Source organism: Ascaphus truei, chromosome 6 (genome assembly GCF_040206685.1).
Source record: "Ascaphus truei isolate aAscTru1 chromosome 6, aAscTru1.hap1, whole genome shotgun sequence".
Taxonomy (NCBI): Eukaryota; Metazoa; Chordata; class Amphibia; order Anura; family Ascaphidae; genus Ascaphus; species Ascaphus truei.
The window spans coordinates 126937549-126957936 of NC_134488.1; the positions used below are offsets into that span (position 1 = coordinate 126937549).

At 45.5% G+C, this 20388-nt stretch overlaps 1 protein-coding gene across 2 annotated transcripts in view; it reads right to left on the reverse strand.

The window, feature by feature from the left end:
• Nucleotides 1-20388, reverse strand: part of LSR (lipolysis stimulated lipoprotein receptor) — a 43893-nt gene that overhangs the window by 22368 nt on the left and 1137 nt on the right. For both annotated transcript variants that reach the window (XM_075606257.1, XM_075606258.1), the window contains exons 2-3: nt 15224-15565; nt 6393-6512 (exon numbers count right to left, since the gene is read on the reverse strand). In XM_075606257.1, coding sequence (XP_075462372.1) covers nt 6393-6512; nt 15224-15565 — 462 coding nt within the window. The remainder of the gene's footprint in view (nt 1-6392; nt 6513-15223; nt 15566-20388) is intronic.

Below are 20388 nucleotides of genomic sequence, written 5' to 3' on the forward strand. Positions count from 1 at the left end.
CTAAAAAATAGTTTTTTCTGTGTTAGACTGGTAGAAGGGTACCACTTCGTAACCCGTTTACTTAGTATGTGTGAAACGCAGCAACCATTTTAAAATCCCAACTGTGGGATATTATTATTATTTTTTAATAGCACATAATATCCAGACTGCAACTATATAATGTATAATTATTTGCATCAATAAAGCACAAAAAAAACCACACAAAAAAGTTCCTACTGAGCAACCATTTTAAAGAAATGATCTAATCTGTTGTATAAAAAGGTGGCAGTAACCAATATTTGCTATTGGTTAATTTAAACAGTAGATGGCAGTGTTACTCTAACTTCTGAGGTGAGTAACAAATAAACGTGCTGCTCTTTCAAAATTTCAAGGGGCTACGTTTCGGTATGGTTGGTTGTCGAAATGAATATCCACCCATGAAACTCAGTAAGTATTTGTTCTTTGCAGGAACCTGTGCATAACTTTGTTAGAAAGGCTTATGGGACACTTTAAATGCCATTGGGCTCACGGTTGGACTGTCACTCTCGGTAGTTGCCTTGCTGACTGTAACCGGGTGCCTGGGCTGTGCCCAAAGCTTTCGATGTCTTGATCACTAACTGGCCACCATATATGTCCCCGGGCTGGCTGCTTCATACGAACCATGCCAGGATGATCATTGCAACTATTACGTAATGCTTGCGACTGCATGCTGAGTGGAACCACCACTCTCCCCCCACATGAGGCAATGATCCCTGGTGGTCAGTTCCAAATGGCGAACTTTATATGGCCTCAAGTTGGACGCTACAGTTTGAGGCCATTCACCCTGTACGAATTGCATAATGGTGCAGAGCGTGCAATCCCTCTATTGCCTTGGCGATTAAATGCGAGGTCAATGTATGCATAGTCGCATAATGGCAAAGACGTCGCAGAATGTAGTTTTTTTCTTGAAGTGATAGCCGGGACATAGCATCCGCATTAGCGTGCTCATGTGAACGGTATTTTATACTGTATGTGTATGCTCCCAAAAAGAGGGTGTAGAGCTGTAGGTGAGCGGCTGTCGTTGTGGATAGCCCCTTTTTGAGGTTAAAGATGAAGAGTAATGGCTTGTGGTCCGTGACAAGCGTCAAGTCGCGACCATATACATACGTGTTTTTTTTTTTTTTTTAAATAGTCCACACTATAACTAGGGCCTCTTTCTAAATCTGCGAATAGTTGCGTTCGGCCACCGATAGGTATTGAGACACAAAAGCGATTGGTTTCTGTGCCATTGTCCATCAGATGAGAAAGTACTGCCCCGAGACCATATGGGTGAAGCGTCACATGCCAACAGTAACGGTGTGCGGAGGTCATAATGGACCAATGTGATGGTAGGGGGGTAACCAGGCTCTCAAATAAAAGGTTTAAGTCCGTTTTGGTTACCCCTAATCCACAATAAGGGTTCAAGAATTCAGCTCAAGCCCAGGGTTGTTAAATGCATAAACTGTAATTGTGCGACAATAAAGATTATCTGTTTTTCCCTTTCCAGGGATGCCAGAAAGCAGAGATTGCTGGGCTATGTGTTTCAAAGGAGATGGGGGGGGGGGGGGGGGGGGGGGAAAGAGAGGGGGGTTGCAGAGAAAGTGTTGTCAGAATGTGTCTAGGTAGTCAGGGTCAAGAGTTGCTGGATACGCCAATATTGTACCCAAGAATCATACTTGATTCCCGGATACATATAAGCACATTTTCCCGGGCAATATCTCCCCTTGAAAACGCTTGCGCGACTCACTGCTAGGGTTCCCTGCTTCAGCATAGCCAAGAAAGGTAAATGGGGTATAGGAATGCAAAGTGTCCCAGTATCTATGAGGGGTCCTTAGGTTAAGGGGGATGCCCAGATAATGCCCCGGTCACCCAGAACCTGCATAGGGGTTCATGTGTTGGTTCCCTGCCTAAGCACAGACCAGAAAGGTAAAAGGGGCTTAGGGATGTGAGGTGTCCCTGAAACAGTCAAGGGTCCCTAGGTTAATGGTGATACCCAGTAAATGCCCAGGTCACCCAGAAGCGGTATTGGGGTTCTGAGGTGCTCCAACCATACATATAAGGGCGTGAAGGGATTCTTAGAATCCATACTGTATGCAATAGTGTGTGGGGAATATGGCTAGTGACAAATAAAGTGCAGCCTTTTATTCTATTTCTCATACCAGAAGGACATGGGGTTTTAAAGTGTATATTGAGTGTGTTAAATACATATATGCTGTGTGCACAGTAACTGAGCCGGGACTTTGAGCCCATGTTCTGACAGGCCACTGGGGGCTACCAACCTGGTGCAGGCGAGTCTGTCAGGACGTCGGAGATGAAAGCCACAGAGGATGCCTGAGGTGTCAGACCATTTGGGCAGGAGGGAAGAGCAAGTGCCCACGTCCTGGGATGAATGGAATTTTTCCAAATTTCCATTTGCCCCACCAGACTTGGCGGAGCCCAATCCGCGTGTGGTTTCTGAATAGCAAGTGGCTGAGGTGGCAAACTTGAACATGCCCGTGGCAGATTCAGCATCCCCGCTTGCCTGGCTTCACAAGACTACATCGCTGATTGGCTGCAGGATTTTGTGAATGAAACTCAGAAGTATTACAAACCCCTGAGTCAATCAGATTGGTAGATTCTAAGCAGTGTGTTCAGCAAGTAAATTCAAGTCCTCTGGAGAGAGGGAGCAGTGGCGCCTGGAACTGCAGGCTCATTTCAGTTCCAGGACAATTCAGACTAGGTCGCTGTCAGGGTAAGCTTTCGGATTTAGAAACCCCTGCACCTATGAAAGTCTAGTTTTCACACCCAGACCCTCAGTAAGTGTGTATTTTCTTATGTAGTTTGTGTAACATTGTGTGTCTGCCTTTTCCTGTACAATGTACAATTTATTTCATTTACCGATTTTGCTCAATGTATGATCCTGGTAAAAAAGGTGTAAATGCCTGGTCTCCTGTCACAACCAATACTCTGGTTGTCAGAATCATGCATTTTGAGGTTTCGAAAGCAAACAGGTCAGCGTACAGATCTATTTTGTTGTCTCCAATAATCTGTACAGGGGGTACAGAATGTGCGCTAGATTAGGCAAGAATCTACCCTATTTCCTCGATTCTAAGACGCACCTTTTTTCCGATTTTCACATGTCTGAAATCGGGGTGCGTCTTAGAATCGATGTATTAAAAAAATGAAAAGAAAAAAAAAGTGCCTACAGTACGAACCCCCTCTTTCACTTACCATGTTTCAGGAGAGGTCCCACATCAGCGGAGGATGAAGCGGGCAGCGGCGGGGGCAGGAGAGGTCCCACGTCAGTGGAGGATGAAGCGGGCAGCGGCGGGGGCAGGAGAGGTCCCACGTCAGCGGAGGATGAAGTGGGCAGCGGCGGGGACAGGAGAGGTCCCACATCTGCAGATGGTTGAAGATGGGCAGCTGGCGGCAGCAGGACAGGTGCCAAGTCTGCAGGTGAATGAATATAAGACAGCGGACGTGCGGTGGCAGGAGATCATAATAGCAGGAGAGCAGAGCGGCATAGGGGAACGGCTGGAGAGGTGACACTAACACCGGAAGTTGACCGGTGTCTGACTTCGGGTTACAGTGTGCACCTCCCAAACCGTTCCCCTGTGCCGCTCTGCTCCTGCTCTCCTGCCGCCACCGCACGCCCGCTGTCTTATCTTCATTCACCTGCAGACTTGGGACCTGTCCTGCCACCACATCCGCACAGCCACCACACTCCAGCCGCACTTATCACTCACTCCCGCTGTCCATCTTCAACCATCTGCAGACGTGGGACCTCTCCTGCTTCATCCTCCGCTGACATGGGACCTCTCCTGAAACATGGTAAATGAAAAAGTAATTTTCCTCAATTTTAAGGGCCAAATCGATGGTGCGTCTTAGAATCGATGGTGTCTTACAATCGAGGAAATACGGTATTATAATAGTTCAGTAGTCCCAAGAAGAAACTAAGGCGAGACATCCTTGGGTGTGAACGCCTTCACTAATGCGTCCACCATGTCTTCTGTTGTGGAGCCCTTCATCAACCACGTGCGCAAGACTAATTTGGACACGGAAAAAAAAAAACTTGCATTTCTGCAGATTTGCCTTTAGCCCATAGTCCATTAAGAGTTGTAGCACCAGCTCTACATTGTGGCGATGCTCCTCGTTAGTGTGCCTGGTGATCAACATTTTTGTGTGTGTATTATACGCCGTAAACGACACTGCTTCATCTTTTATAAGGTAAGGAGCGATGCGTTGTGGAGGCCAGCGGCAGGATGTTCAATACGTCTCTAGTGATTCTGTGCCATTGATCTAGATTTAGGGCGGCTTTTGGGGCGTCTGCTACTGTGAAGTGAAGCGGTTAGAGATCTTGCGCCACCTGGTTCGACCACGTTTTCTTTGAAGCATGGTCGGTCCACTTTCCAGTCAATGGGTCGTGTGGTGTTGAGGCACTGGTATGGTAATCTGGCAGACGTGGCCAAACCACCTAAGTCTTTGTTGCTTAATGTACTGGTCGATTGTGGATTGGTTTTGACCGGCTAACCGTACATCTTCATTTTTCCATCGGTCTCGTAGCAGAATATGGAGTATGTTACCTAGACATTTTAGTTGGAATCGTTCAAGTAGGTTCATATCGCTTTTGAGTAGTGTCCATGTTTGAGCCATACAGTAAAATGGTGCGTATTGAGGCGTTAAAAATTTGCATTTTTGTTACATTTGTCACGTCCTGTTGGTTCCACAAGCATTTCTTTAAGGAGATGAACGCTGTAGTGGTGCAACCGATGCAGCTTTTGATATCGTTCGAAGCTGCTATGCTTTAGTGGAAGTTTTTTTGTTTTCTCTTTATACGTGACATGTACTGTCATGCAGCCGAGCAGATTTAAAAGTTGCATGGAGTAAGTCTGTAGGCTGATTTTAGTGGCTTCAACTGCTTTGTTGTAACTTGCACCAGTGGTGTAGAGTGATCACAGACACCGTAGCCCCAGTATCTAGATCCATGCACAGCGTTTTCCCTTCGAGTTTCATCTGTACTTCCATGTCCGTTGGTCGAGGTCTGAGGTGGTATATCGAGAGACGTTCCAATCGCTCGTGTCCATCAGAGCTGGAGGATGAATCTTGGTGGTCGACTTTATAAAGTTTGTCTGCCTCCAGTCTTCTTTTCCTGGCGGTGTGCATGTGGGGCACGGCAAACACGCCTTAAATGTCCTGTTTTTCCGCAATTATAACCGCATGTCGTTGAATCTCCAGGCTCTGGTGTCACATGTAGTTCAGCCACATCGGTAACACTCGCCAGGGGTCTGTTGTCCCGGTGCGGTTCGTGACAAAGTGAATTGTCGACTATCTCCTTGGGGTTTCGTGCTTGCTGACTTGGCAAGTTGTGTGTTGAAAAGTTATTTTACAGTCTCGCACATTGCCAGCTCCATTACTGTTCCCAAATCTATAGCCCATTATAAAGGAGAGGTTGTCTTCTGTTAACAGTTTTCTTTGTATAGGCATACTTGTGAGGCCAATGACAAACATGTCGCGGAGGGCTGTTGACAATCACAGAAAGAGCAGATGCTGGCCAACTTCCTTAGCGCAACATAGGATTTAATATTCTCTCCTTGTTCTTGGCGTCTATGATAAAATCAAAATCTCTCCACTATCTCCAGCGGTTTAGGTTGGTAGTAATTGTTCAGTATTTCAATCAATACAAGAAAGAGAGAGAAAAAGAGTGTGTGTTGCCAGTATGGGGGTGTGTGTGTTGCCAGTATGGGGGTGTGTGTGTTGCCAGTATGGGGATGTGTGTGTGTGTGTGTTACCAGAATGTTAAAGCCGATTACAGGGGTTGGCTTATGTGCATGTGTGAGACGATGGCCGTGTCTGTGCGTGAGTGTCAACGGCCGCGCATGCGCGAGGTGATGGCTGTGTGTGCATGCGCGAGCCAACGACCGCACATGGCGACGGTGTATTAGCGCATACGCACCAACACGGCCACAATTTAGCGAATGCGCCGTGAACACACGGCATTGACGGAACTTCCGATTCACAGAAATCAGCGCATGCGCACAGCCAGATACTGCACATGCGCAGTATCTTACTTACATTTCAAATGTCATCCCCATCAAGGCTTTTCTACCCTATGAGATTTTTTTGGTGCCATTTTCGGCTAAGAATTTTCACTTCAAACACACTTGTACAAATACTCCCCCAGAGGAAATTCAAGACTAAAAGGCAAGACAAATAAGCCACATTTGCTTTTAGCATGGTTAGATTAGTTTAAGGAAGCCAAATGTCGGCTACATGGTATTGATATAAAGGGGAGCAACTTTGAAGTGAAATTTAGTCCTCTGTGCACACCACAGAATTTCTTTGCATGTACTGTATTATGTCAAATCAAGAATAAATATCAGCAATAAAAGTAAAATCAGATAAAGCAATATCCTTACCCAATACTAGAAGTTCAGCATAAGCCTCATTATTTCCCTGAAGATCCTGAGTTGAAATAACAGTGCAGTAGTAAACTCCACTATCACCCCATGCGCTCTGCTCTATGGTCAGATCTGCATCTAGAAAAAGAAAGAGCACATACATTGGACTAGATTTGCTCTGATAAGGGGGAACAAGAGGTGTTAAAGTGAAAACCACTAAATGTATTACCACATTAAATATTATTTTATTGCGAGAACTAAATACATAGAAGATAAAATAAATAAATAAAGTTGTGTGTTGGGGCGGGTGATTGGGGTAAGTACCCCCGGGAGGGTGGTTAGAGTTAACCCATTGTTTGCAATAATAATGCCTTACTAGCCTCTGATGTGAAAGGGGCAGGTAGTGTAGCTGTAGGAATAGATTAACCCCTTAGTAGATCTTCGTAGCCACCTAGACATGGGTTGCCAAGGGGTTAATAATTTACCTTTTATTAATTAGGTTATTTTGTATGTTAATCTCTTTGATGCCTGACATCCCATGACTATGCATTAGTAGCCTCAGGCATTAAATGGTATCCTGGTACTAATGCCATAAGGTTGTAATGAATGCAATGGTAGAACAGTGTGATCGGTCCCCTCTCCTCCCCATTGCAGTGTTAGCAGCAGTACTTATTTTTGTTTAGCAGGTGTGATGTTAACGCCTGTGTGATGTTAGTGAATCTAGCGAGCCACTTCAATAGCGGCTCACCCCGTGCCCCCACTTACCTCGGCTCCGGCGTCATGACGTCACGTGTGGAGCCAAGGTAAGAAAAGGTTTACAGAGGCCCTGCAGCTCCCCCGGCACGTAATTTAAGTGCCTTCGGGAAGCGCGCAGGGCCTCAGTAAACCGTGCGGTCCCAACGCAGGCAGTCTCGCGACTAAAACATAAACATTCTAGCATTGAAACCACTCGCTCTTACAATTGGACGAGATCAGGTGGAGGGGGCGTCAAGCAAATCAGATTGAGACCGGTAGTTCAAATAGCTGAACCTAAACAATCAGCAGAGTAAAACACATACATTGACTTAATAATCTTTAAAAAATAAAAATAAAAAAAACACACAACATGTAAAAATACATATATACAATATACAGCAAAGTAAATGCTGAAAGGAGAAAGATGTTAGAACACTAGAATGATATAATAGGGAGCGCAGCGATATAAACAGCCTGTAATTCTCATCATGATAACAGGAGTGTGACGGAAGACCAGGTATTTCAACACCTTTTAACCGGGATCATTCACTAGGCAAAACAAGGTAGTGGAATAAAATGTAGTTTATTCGGCTAAACCCGTGTACACACAATGAAATACACAGATACAGGTAAAATACACACTTACTGGGGGCCTGGGGGTGAAATCTAGCCTCAAATTGGTGCAGGGCGCCTACTTCGGAAGGCTTACCCTGACCGGGACGAAGTCCCGAGCTCCCTGGTAGAATACCTGACCACGAAATTCTATTTTGAGAATTGGACTTTGCCTCAGCTAGGCAACTTTTCTTGCTCCAAAATGAAGCCGGTTGCTCTGCTATTCGCAACAGAGCAACTTTGAAAAGCCCACCTTTGCATCACCGACTCAAGTCACTAGGTCCGGTTCTGTCTCGGCCGTCTCCTTGCATACCTTCCGATGTGCTCTCTCTAACATGGAATTAGGAAGGAGCGACCAATCAGAATGTGGGAATTTCCCCCAGCAACCAGTCAAAATGGGGGCTCGACCGGCTACTGTCGTCAGATGGGGCGTGCCATGCCGGCTCGAAAAGCCAGGCGAGCGGGAAATATGAATTGGGAAATGCGTCTACGAGCAGCATCTTCCCCCAGCCAACCCATTGCCACTGGCTGGGCAGGCGCCACCAAATCTGGCAGTCCAAAAAGTATTCCAAAGGGGTGTCCTTAGTTCTCTGGACCTGGTATATCACACTTCCCCGCTCACCAAACTGTTTTCTCACCTCTGGACATCCTCCCTTCTTTGAACTCCGATGTCTATGCAGCTATGTAGATGCCCGGGCTGACTGTATAGACATTAATACAAAATGTATAAAACATTTTTTTTTTTTTTTTGGTTCAAAATTTTTATTAAGCCAACAGAATATAAGCGACTTCTCATAATATTAACACAAAATCAAAAAAATCAAAATACAGTTACACATTCAGTAAGTGTAGAAAACCAAAGACTTCGACTATTACTTTATAGCATCATATCAATTCCATACATTTCATTAATAACCTTAGTTTTTTCCTAGTTAATTACTGAATTGAGCCAACCCCAACCAGTGGGTGTTATACTTACAAGTCGAGAGAAGAAACAAAAGAAAAAGGGTAGAAGAAAGAAAGAAGCGGGTTGGGGGGGTGGGGGGTTGATATTGGGTTAGCGGATCTCCACCATCTTTTGCGGCCCCCAGGGTCGACATCTTCCTTCCAGGTCAGATCTATTTGTTTCTCTACTCTGAGAAAACTTTCATTCTTAATTTGATTTCCGCTGCTCTGTATCTTCCTCTTATCTATTTTCTGGGGGATTACAGAACATTTTTAGTTATCTATTTTGTCCTCCACAAATTAGATTGCAATCCTCATCCTCTCTCTTAATCCGATCAAATTAAATTAATTAAATTGGTTCCATCTACAGACTCAGCCATGGGTCCCATATCTTATAAAATTCGTCTGTGGATTGCTGCAGGAACAGTCAATCTCTCCATTATCCCTCCCACTTTGCCATATCTTTTTAATCTCAAACAAAGGTGGGTAGTTACTCTGATATAAAGAATGGTAGTGCCCAGTCACATTCACTCCCAAATATTTATTATGAGAGGAACTCCATCTATAATTAAAATTCAACTTTAATAATGTAACCTCCCTTCCTGAAAGATTCAAATTCAGGGCCTCGGATTTGTCGTTAATTTTATATCCTGAAATCTTCCCAAAATCTGATAACACTTTCTGTAGATTGTGTAGGGAAGTCTGGGGGTTGGTCAGAGTCAAACAAAGTATAGAAAGAAAAGAAACCTGCTGAATGGTTATCAGCAGGAAAAAAAAATAAAAATAAAAAAAGAGAGAGAACAAAGTGGATCCAAAATAGACTCTAGAGTCAAAATACCAGTCACCCTAGCGACTGGATTGTGGGCTTAAGGCCCTTTGGGGATAACCTCGGTCCCGGGTTTCCGTTGGCAGGAAAGGAAGGGAACCTTCAATTTTACAACTAATCATTTCCCTATACATCAAATTAGACTATCCTTATCTCTCCAAATATCAATGGGGAACAGGGAAGGGAAAAAGGGGGGTAGAGAGAGAGGGGGGCAGGAGCAGAGGAGCAATGATGGGTAAATAAAAATAAAGAAAATGGGGGGGGGGGGAAGAGGGGAGGGGCGGGGGAAGAGGGGAGGGGTGGGGGAGGAGGGGAGAGGGACGAAAAAAAGGAGAGGGAGGACCTGAGAGAAATTTAAACCTTGTAAAATTTCCAAACCCATTATTTAAGATCAGAACTCAATTACACCTTTTGACCGTAATATAAACGGGGAGAGGGGAAGCAGGAAGGAAAGGACTCAAACCAATATCAAAACCTTTTAACATTACCAAGCTCATTGCTTTAACCAGAATTTATTTACAGCTGTCAACTATAATACAGTAAATTTCAAACCAGTATCGAAACCTTGTGACATTTACCAACTAGCTCGTTGCTTTAACCAAAACATATTTGCAGCTTTTGACCATAATATAAGCAGGGGATAGGGGAGGCGGAGGGAGGAAGGGAAGGCAAAAATCAAATACCAGGGAGGGTGGGGGGGGGAGAGGAAGGGAAGAGGGACACACAAGGGCAACCTCCAAAGCATTTTCACAACATTACAGCATAACCTTTTACTGCTTTTAATTATAAATTCCCTGAGAGGAATAACAATAACAGGGCAATTAGGCACCTGGATTCCAAACAAACAAACAAACCATATTTATACAAAATAAATACCCTACACTTAATAGGGCTGGGGGGGGGGGAGTTTACTTGGGAATATCTATTTAACAGCGAGCGGTTATCATGAATGATCAGCTCAAACAACCAATATATACACAATTAGACAACCGGGTTTGGTGCTCTCAACCTTAATAGTATTTATAAACTATTTATATGATCAGCTTCCTTTAGGGAAAAACCAGTTTGTTTAATAATCAGTTAAACGTACACACACAGATTCATTTTAACTAAAACGGGTCTCCTGTCCAGGTATTGGAGCCCTTAGTTATCCTATAATATCTTTGTATTAACCCACAAATGTAGACCGTTTTCGTGGAGTCTCTTCCAACATCAGGGAAGTCTGACAGCATTCGTACCTGGGTGTAGGAGCGAGGGTTCATCCTCCGGTACTCTTCGTATAAGCCAACCAACTCTCCACCCCCCCCCCCCACCCGGACCCAACCCGCAAATAGACTGTGCAGTTGAGTCAAGCCGGTATGAACATCCTACAGGTGCCTCAGCAGGTAAGAACTTCTCTGGCACATCCCGGTACCCCTGTCCCTGACCATCGTCAGACCTCCCCCCACCACACACACCCCCTAACCGGATAGAATAGATCGGTGATCCATCCGCCACTCCCGACCATACAGCTGGATCGGAGCTTCTTGTCTATAACAGGTCGTAGTCCTGAGGCTCCGGTTCCTTGAGAAATAAGCAGTCACCTTCAGGTAAGCGGGATGGTAACGGGGTTCGCTGCTCGTCCTCCTCCCAGATACCATCAATACAAAATCTGATGATTGGTAAATCTCCAACACAGGAATGCTAGTTTCTTCGATTGCTCTGACCTGCAATTCTCTCCAAGGCTCTGATACTGCCTGTGCCGCGTTCAGTCCTTTGATGCTCCGATGTATCCTGGCTCTGGGGTGGTGGGGGCGTCAGGCCTAGTTCCCGGGTAACTTGGGGGATCTCTTCAAGGTATTTGATAGAGCAGTGTTTCCCGTTTTTGATAACAATGAGCCTAAACGGGAACTCCCACCTATATCTTACCCCATTCTCTCATAAGAGCAAAGTCAGAGGTTTGAACTCTCGACTTTTTCCAATCGTTACTCTGGACAGCTTAAAGACCTGCAGAGGTTCATTCTGAAAGTGGATAAAGTTCTTGTCTCGACACGCTCAAACAATTTTTTCTTTTGCTGTGTAGCTATGTAGTCGCAGTATGTCACTTCTGCGTTTCGGGTCGTCCGACTTAGGGCCTAAGGCCCGATAGACCCCATCAATTTCCAGGTCCTTCTCTTCAATATCCTCACATATGGTGGTGAAGAATTTCATTAAATATGGCCGGAAGAGATCAGGGAGCACCGCTTCTGGTATATTGCAGATCCTCAAGTTCTGTCTCCGATCTCGATTCTCCTGGTCCTCCAGCACTTCGAGATAATTAACTTCTTCACCCAGTCGGCAAATTTCCTCCTCCGCCGCTTTCTGCCCCTGAATAGCTTCCTCCAATTTGATTTCCAGATATGAAGTCCTCTGGGAGAGGGTGTTTATTTCCCCATTCAGATCCAGCTGCAGGGACTGTTGTAATTTTTCGAGTATTGTTGTGAGCAATTTCTCCATTTACTCGTGTAATCCCCCTTTCTGTAGCAGGATCCTTATCCCCACCCGTTGGAGCGCGTGTACCGGTGCCATCTTTTTCCCCAGGGGCCGCGCCCGGCGAGAAAAACTTAGAAACTCCAGCAGTAATTGTTTTTATTACTTTGCTGGCCATATCAGGGGAGTTTAGCCACTTGGTCCACCTGAATACGGTCGGCGGTCTTTGCGGGAAATATGCTTTATGTTCGTTTTACATGAGAAGGAGCTCCCTTCTTACTCAACCATACCGGATGACGTCACCAGAAATCCCCCCTAAAACACTGTTTTAATAAACTCTAGCTTTGGGAAACCTTATACCTGTGTAGGAAATGGGTCTGGGATACTTGGGCTCGAAAACCAAGATTTCGGGGGGACACTGGGGAGCCCCGGTGTAATTCACCTCGCATAACCGCCAAACATGCCTGCACGTCGGGGAGAATTGCGGGACCCCCGGTCCCCCGAACTGCTGCAAACAAGACAAATACATTTCAACCCAAATATCCCACCTAAAACTCCCATTCTCAATGTTTCATGTTTATTGGGGACAGGGAACATGTAAAACCCAAAAACAGGTCAGGTTTAAGCTATACATTACATGGGACATCCATATCACACCACATCTTTATCTACAGATGGGTACTCGCAAATCATACGCGATGTGGGTAAAATACTAGTACTGGTCAGCAACATTATATACAGTTTTTAACACTAGTTGTCCGCTGATATCCTCCCTTAGCCTCACACTCCCAAAATCCCCGTTCGGCAGCTATTTCCTATGGGGGGCCCCAACCACAAATGGTACCCATAGTTCATATGCCTGCAGGGGACCGTAAAATGGGAACTGAGGTACAGGTAAACACAACAGGGTGCATTACTAGACTCAAGAGCTGACACTCCCTGCCGTTGACATACGATTTATGGGGCAGCCAGACGGGCTTCCCCTTTATTATGACAGCTGGCTACCCCCTACCGTCACATTGAGGTCATGAAGGAATAAAGCACAAGAAACTCCAAAAAATACTCCCCGTTGATGCATTAAAAAGGTATACAGACTGTCCCTATAAATAGGGGGGGGGGTGATAAAGCTTTTATTCTATTAAAACAAGAAAGCTTTTGGAGATATAAACCAAGAACTCTGGTCCCACTAGGATTGAATGAAGGAAGTAATTGATATATCTGCCCCCCCCCCCCCCCATCCTTTGCACTCCAATATAATTTATTGTCTAATATATTGACATATTATCCCTTGGACAAGATTTTTTTTGGTTCCATCTAGAATCAAATTCAGAGTTCCTTCTGAGCACTTTTGGGGTATATATTTAGCATTACCCCTTTTGATATCTGCTCGCTTTGTGAATCCTAATATGCCCTATAAGTCACTTTTGTGATCTTTCAATACTAAATAAGTTTGGAGTTTCTTGTGCTTTATTCCTTCATGACTCCATATTAACATCCATATTAACATCACAATGTGAATTACATGTTATTCAAATTGCTGCACTGCCTATTATATCATTCTAGTGTTCTAACATCTTTCGCGTTTCAGCTTCTATTTTGCTGTATATTTCATAATAATCTTTAAAAATATATATTTTTTAAATACACGTGTATGTGTTTTTTACTCTGCCGATTGTTGATTAGGTTCAGATATGTGATCTACCCGTCTCAATCGGATTATCTTGATAACTCCCCACTCTCATCCAATTCTAAGAGAATAGGGGGTTTAAATGCTAGCATGTTTATTGATCTTGTATGCCCTGATGTAGTATACTAGGAAACATTTTGGACGTTTATTTTGTGGTTTGTGGACTGTTATTGTGCTGTCTTTTGAACCTTAAATGAGTGCGGTTCACTTGATTGCAACATCCCGGCTTTTGCAGAGTGGTTGCTCTGGTGACGCGTCGGTGACATCAGTCACCGCTCGTGGAGGAACACTCGCCGATTGCTACGCCGGCCGTACTGGCTGCGTTCCTGTTGGAGAGCAAAGACTGCGAGTTCACTCTTTGGAAGTCCTACTACTTACCTTACAACCGTCGTCATGATGGGAGCTCGGCAGCGTGAGACATCAACACTGTTTGTTAGGACCAGCTGCAGATGGTCTTGCGGTAACTCATGTCATTGTGTTACGAAATAGCAGCTCTTTAAAGCTTTTCATGTAAGTGTGATACTCACCGTGAAAAAATTATACAATTTTTTTAAACCTACTACACGGACTCGTGCGCTTGTCCTTCTTTCGTGTTTCTTACCCTAAAACCAGAATAGGACGTTTCGCTGTGACACTTCGCTGCAACATCTGTTCCTGCACCCAACACTCATCCACCACGCCAAGGCAGGATTGCCACGCCCAACTGCTGCGACGACATTTTTAATGTCACGCGCGGGACCGCTACACTGCCTAGACGGGCCGCTCCAACACACCCTCTTTAGATGTCCCATGGAATAGTCGCATCGCAGCAGCCTGTCTATGCAGTGTGGCGGTCCCACGAGGGACATTTAAACATGCAGTTTTCGGAGTGGGCAGTCGGGTGTGGCAAACCTGGCTTGGTGGGTTTGGCTCAGGAGTGGACATCGCAGCGAAATGTCCCTGACGCGAAGTGTTCCGGAGGCGGAACTTCCTAGACCACCCCAAACCCCCCTAAAACCCTTAAATTAACCGCCTACCCTAACCAGTAATAAAACTTTCCTTAGTAGCAGCCGGTGGCGAGATTCCAGAGGCAGATTGTCAGTCTGCGGCAACGAAATGTCTTCGACCAAATGTCCCATTCCGCCACACTACCTGTGGTGCGGGTCCTTATGCCGCAGCAACAAAGGTAACCCACCCAGGCGGTATTTGTGGAAGTTGGTTTTGACTTTAGTGTTAGGACCACCTGGACGGGCTCCCGCCGCCGGTTAAGGCCCAGCAGCACAGGCAGGGCCCAGGGAAAGGGGTGCCCTCTCTGGCACATGGGCCGTATTTTGCTCACACCTGATCTGGACCATTGACGTTTGTTTTAATATTCAACATAGTTAACAGAGGGGAGAAAAGGGGGAGAAGAAAAAGAAAATCCCCTGTGGACAAAGAAGGAAGATATAATCCATCGAAAAGATAAAGTGAAACAATAAACTATAGTCTAAATAAAATACATAAGAGAAGCATAACTAGTAGAATTGTACACATCACAAACTTGTATCCCCAAATTATTGTTACATAGCGTGTTTTACTGTGCTGTATCTAAACTGAGAACGTATTAAACTCACGTACTGTTGTTAATGGTGATTCTGCGCCCCTTGTAAAAGTTGTCCAGTGTGACGGAGTTGACCTGCTTGGTGGCCACAATCCTTACAGTTCTTGAAGAGTCCTGACACTCCACATAGGGATTGTATCCAGGATTATTTTGCTGCAGCTGACCATTGATTTGTGCGTCTTGGCTGCTTGGATTAAAAGCGTCCGCAATGCGGTCTCTGCAAAAAGATCTGTATTTCCATACCACTATAGGCGGCTGCAAAGAACTCGTTTGGTAATTGCATCGTAAAGTGACTGGCTGGAACAAAATGATCACGTTGAAAGGGTTCTCGATTGTAACTTGGATTCCAATGGAGGACCCTAAGAGATAGAAAAATATGCAATTGTCACAAAAGATTGAGATATAAAAAGGAAATTAAGTCAGTGGTTTTCAACCTTTTTTTTAGTTAAGGAACCCCAGAATTCGATTGTGACATTTTGGGGAACCCCAACTCTCACCCCTTCCTCCCTCATACCTCTTCTACACTACACCCACCAAACCCCCACCCACACTGGGAGCTGGGGAGAGATGTCCCAGCTCTCCCCCCCCTGGGGGCCACAGAACCGCTGAGGGGTGTTCACGTAACCCCGGTGGAAAAATCACTGAATTAAGTCATAACTATAAAAATAAATAAATAAAAAAAGTTAGACATGCCATATTTGTCCTTGCACAGATAAAGTTTATCACAGATAATATTCCCTTTAACTGAATCAACATTAGATATCCATGGATGTTGATGCGAATGAACTTTGAAAGTTTCAAAGGCCACGTGAAATATAAAGAGATATATAGATATATCTGACACTGTGTGCTCATTTGCATGTCATTTCCTGTCTGACATGTGAATGTACTCACAAGTGCTATTTTTATTTGCTGTATGCTTTATGGTGGAGGGTTTTTCGGCCCCTTTTTCACCCACCATCAATTATCTAAATAAATAAATATAAATTTAAAAAAGAGAGAAGAAAGTCCTCCCTCGAAACTCGAAAGTGAGCTGCATGGATGGATGCCGTATAAAGCAAATTACAACCTTTCTTTTTTTATTCTATTTTCCAGGTGTTACATCTTATTTACTTATTTAAGAAGGCTCAAAGTTCAGTGATGTCAAATGGAAGGAGCTTAGTGGCTATGTGGGTTCATGTTTTAGGGGGGAAAAAAACCATACGTTTGAAAAATAAATGAACTGGTGTGGGAAACTAGAAGGTGAAAACAGATCTATTAAAACTAAGGCCTCGGGCATGGTCAGCGCTTAGGCGCTGACCCGTGCTGAGGCGCGCTCACACTTACCAGTGAGCCCCTGCAGTCGCAATGAGAGCAGCTTTAGCAGAGGTTCGCGCACGCTTCCGCAAGCGTGGGTCTTAAGAAAATTTTAGATTCAAGCGCTCACGGGAGCGAGCGCAGGGCCGGTCACGTGAGCTGTTCGCCCAATCAGGGCGAACCAGCTCCGTTAGGTCACTGGCCGCCCCCCCCCCCCGACACGCCCCTGGACGGCGCGCTAACCAAGGCCAGGGAGAGCATCCACTTTCCCTCAGCCTCAGCACGGGCTGAGTCACCATGGACCCAGCCTTAGGCCTCGGGCATGGTGCCTCGGGCCACGCTGATCAGCGCGCCTGCTCTGCCTCGCCTGCTCAAACTGGAGCTTTTTTGTGTCCTGGCAGGCGAAGCAGTGAGCGCGCTTTGGGGGCGGAGGTGTGTCAGGAGTTGGAGCTAGTCCCTCGCTCCCATTGGATGTGAGCGGTCACGTGACCGCCCCTCCACTTCCCCCAGCGGCTGCTAAAGCCGCACTGATAACAGATGCAGGGGGTAAGTGCACCTGCTCAGCGCGGCTCAGCACAGCTCAGCAAGGCCCATCCTGCTATGTCCCAGGCCTAAGGCTTTGTCCCCGCTGGCGCTGAGCGCGCTCATGCTTGGAGAGCTCCCCAAGCATGAGCGCCGGGTGTCCTTTACATTTTCACAAGCGCTCGCAGGGGGGGACGCTGCAGGGGAAGCAGAGCGCGCTAGAAAGTTTAAATAATTTGTTTACTTAAGCGCCGAGCACCGGTGAGCGTGTGCCCGCGCATATATCGCGTGAGCAGGGACATATATATATATATGCAAGTCACCTCGCCAAGCACCGCCCTCAGCGCTAGCGGGGACGCAGCTTCAGTGTCTCTCTCTCAGTGTCTCATCACAGGGAGTGGGAAAATGCCATTGTACAGTACAGAAACATCAAATAAACATGGAGGAACTACATCGTTTCAAAGAGTGAATGGCAGTCGCCAAAGCTCAAATACTGGTACAGTACTCATGTTTTTTTTCTTCTTCATTAAAATGTATCACTACCACATTTATCCACTAAGGCAAAACTTGAATCAGCAACCACCACCCAATTAAAAAAAAGAAAACAAAAAAACCCCCACACAACCAAACCTGGGAGTCCCATGGGATTGATGCTAAAGTTGATATTTTCTGGTCCATAAGAAAATATTCCCACCCTCATGACAAAAAAGTCATATTCTGGGAACAGGGAGGGCCTCTGATTAACTCCAAGGCCGCCTTGGGGGAGGGGGGGGGGGGGAGAACACTAAAAAGATACAAAGTTAAAACAATCCCCAAAGGATCCCTACAGCTGTAAGAAATACAAGATGTCAAAGCAATACTGTAGTCCTAAATAAATATATAATAAAAACAGAATATTGCTACTCAGGGGGAAAAAATATTCAACTCCTGAGATATGTAAAGGAAACAAATAAATAACCTGCGATCACCACTAATGAAATGAAAAAATCATAGTATATACTTGCAGATCGTCATGAAATAATGTCCTTGTTGTAAAGTCCTAAGATGGTATGAAAGGCAAAAGATCTGTAATATTGTAGCAGAGAGAGTTCACTAGGGGATATATATAGATAGAATCCAATGCACAGCCGGCACACCATTTGCAAGTAAATAAGTTTTGGTGCTTATCCCATAAAGCAATAACAGACCATACAATACCGGTTGCAACACGACATCAAGGGACAGCACGCAGGTAAGTAAATCATACATTTTCTATATTTGATAGCAGACACAAATATAGAAAATTTATGATTTACTTACATGCGTGCTGTCCCTTGATGTCGTGTTGCAACCGGTATGGTATGGTCTAATATATATACACACACATATATACACACACGAGAATATCACTTGTGAGCACATTCACGTCTAAGTCCGCGCTTATAGTGCCGGCAACGCGATGTTGCCCAAAAACAAATGCATTGTCGCCGCCGCGTGCGCTTATAGTAAGCGATTTTTTGAAGCCGGGAATATTTGATTTTTCAGGGGCTGTCGCCTCATGTGCCAGCCCCATAACCAATCAATGGCCTGGTCGCCCGCGCCGCCGCAAAGCAAAATACAACTTTCGCTAGCGGCGACGGCAACGGGTGACGTCACGCGTCGCGATGCTGGCACTATATGTGCGACGTAAGACAGGTCTGCAACCCAGCCTTTTCAACCATTATCACCTAATCATACAGTGCTTCCACTGCAGCAAGGGATTCTGGGAAATTACATGGAAAGGAGCACACGTGTCACCTTTTGCCTAACACACACACACACACACACACACACACACACACACACACACACACACACACACACACACACACACACACACACACACACACACACACACCACTGTTTTGACATATTTCAGCTTCTTCACTTGGCAACTGTCACCGTTCCTGTAACCGATGTATTCATGTCTAAAGCAACAGCACTAACAGTTTCCAGGCTACAGAACGCAACATTTTTCAGTGGCGTTTTATTTTGGGACAAATACTCGGGTCTTAGGTTTAAAAATTGGTACCATTATAATAGACTTTACCAGATTACAATACTGTACATTTAATTACATAGATTTTCAGCTATTAAGCCTAATTAATATTTTCTTTTAGACATTTCTTATTTGTTTAGACGTTAAACTCAAAACCAAGAAAAATGCAAGTATTTTTTTCCAATTTTGGATGAATATTTCCAGAGTATTTCTTATATAAATAATAACATTATTCTAGTTTTCTATAATTCAAGAGCATGTAGCTCCTGTATCAACAGATGTTATAAAGTTGTAAAAGGCGTCTTGCCCCAAAAAGGTTACAATCTATGTGGTAAGTAGAGAGGGCTTACTTTAGTAAGCTCTTCAGGCAGGGACTCCTTCCTATTGTTACTTTCATGTCTGAAGAGCGTATTCCATTATGTCTGATATCAGGGGTGTGCAACCGGGGGATCACGCGAGGCCTCTAACCTACTTTACCGGGATTCAGTAGCCTTGTTGTGCCGCGTCACCATGGCAATGCGGCGGGGCAATGTGACATGACCCACGGGGTCATTTGACACCTGTCACCATGGCAACGGGGTCATGCGACACCACCCACGACATCATTTGACGCCAGTTAAAAAAATATGGGGGGCGCGAGCACCTCGGGAGCCGCAACTCCAAAAGTTTGCGCTCCCGTTATATTATGCCACGTCTGTTACTGCTGTGAAGCGCCGTGTACATGGATGCTGTGATATGCATAAAGCTATATACTTAGAGACCGTAGGTGGGTGTTCTGGCAAGTGCGTACACAAGGGGTCACAGTAAATGCATACGAGATGCATGGCATCAGTCGGCGGAGCTACCCAAATGCTTCCTGCTGGGGCCTTAGGCCGTGATTATGCAGGATAACATGCGTACCGCCAAAACAACTACTATGCATCCCCTCAAAACGCTTATACCAACCGCGACGGTTGCGCCGCTGGCTACTGCAATGCGGGCGACAGTTGAAGCATGTCCCCACATTTGATTTCTGGTCACGTGACGCAGCCGCCCAATCAAAAAAAACAGATTTCAGCCTGCAGTTGCGCTGAAGAATGTGCTTGTGCACATGTCGCTCTGCGACTTCACAGATAGATGCGCACACGCATTGCAGCAGTATAATCTGAGCCAAAGGGCTCGCCCAGGGTGGCGCTGAGCAGGCGCGCATGTTTCGGCGCTAAGCCACTTGCCGAGCGAGCCATTTTGAATTTTGCCGCTCGCAAGCGCGTCACGTGAGCGGTTAACCCAATGAGGTGCGAACCAGCTTCGTGACGTAGAGGCCACGCCCCCAGACGCACGCACGCACCTAGCCGGCCAGGAATCTCC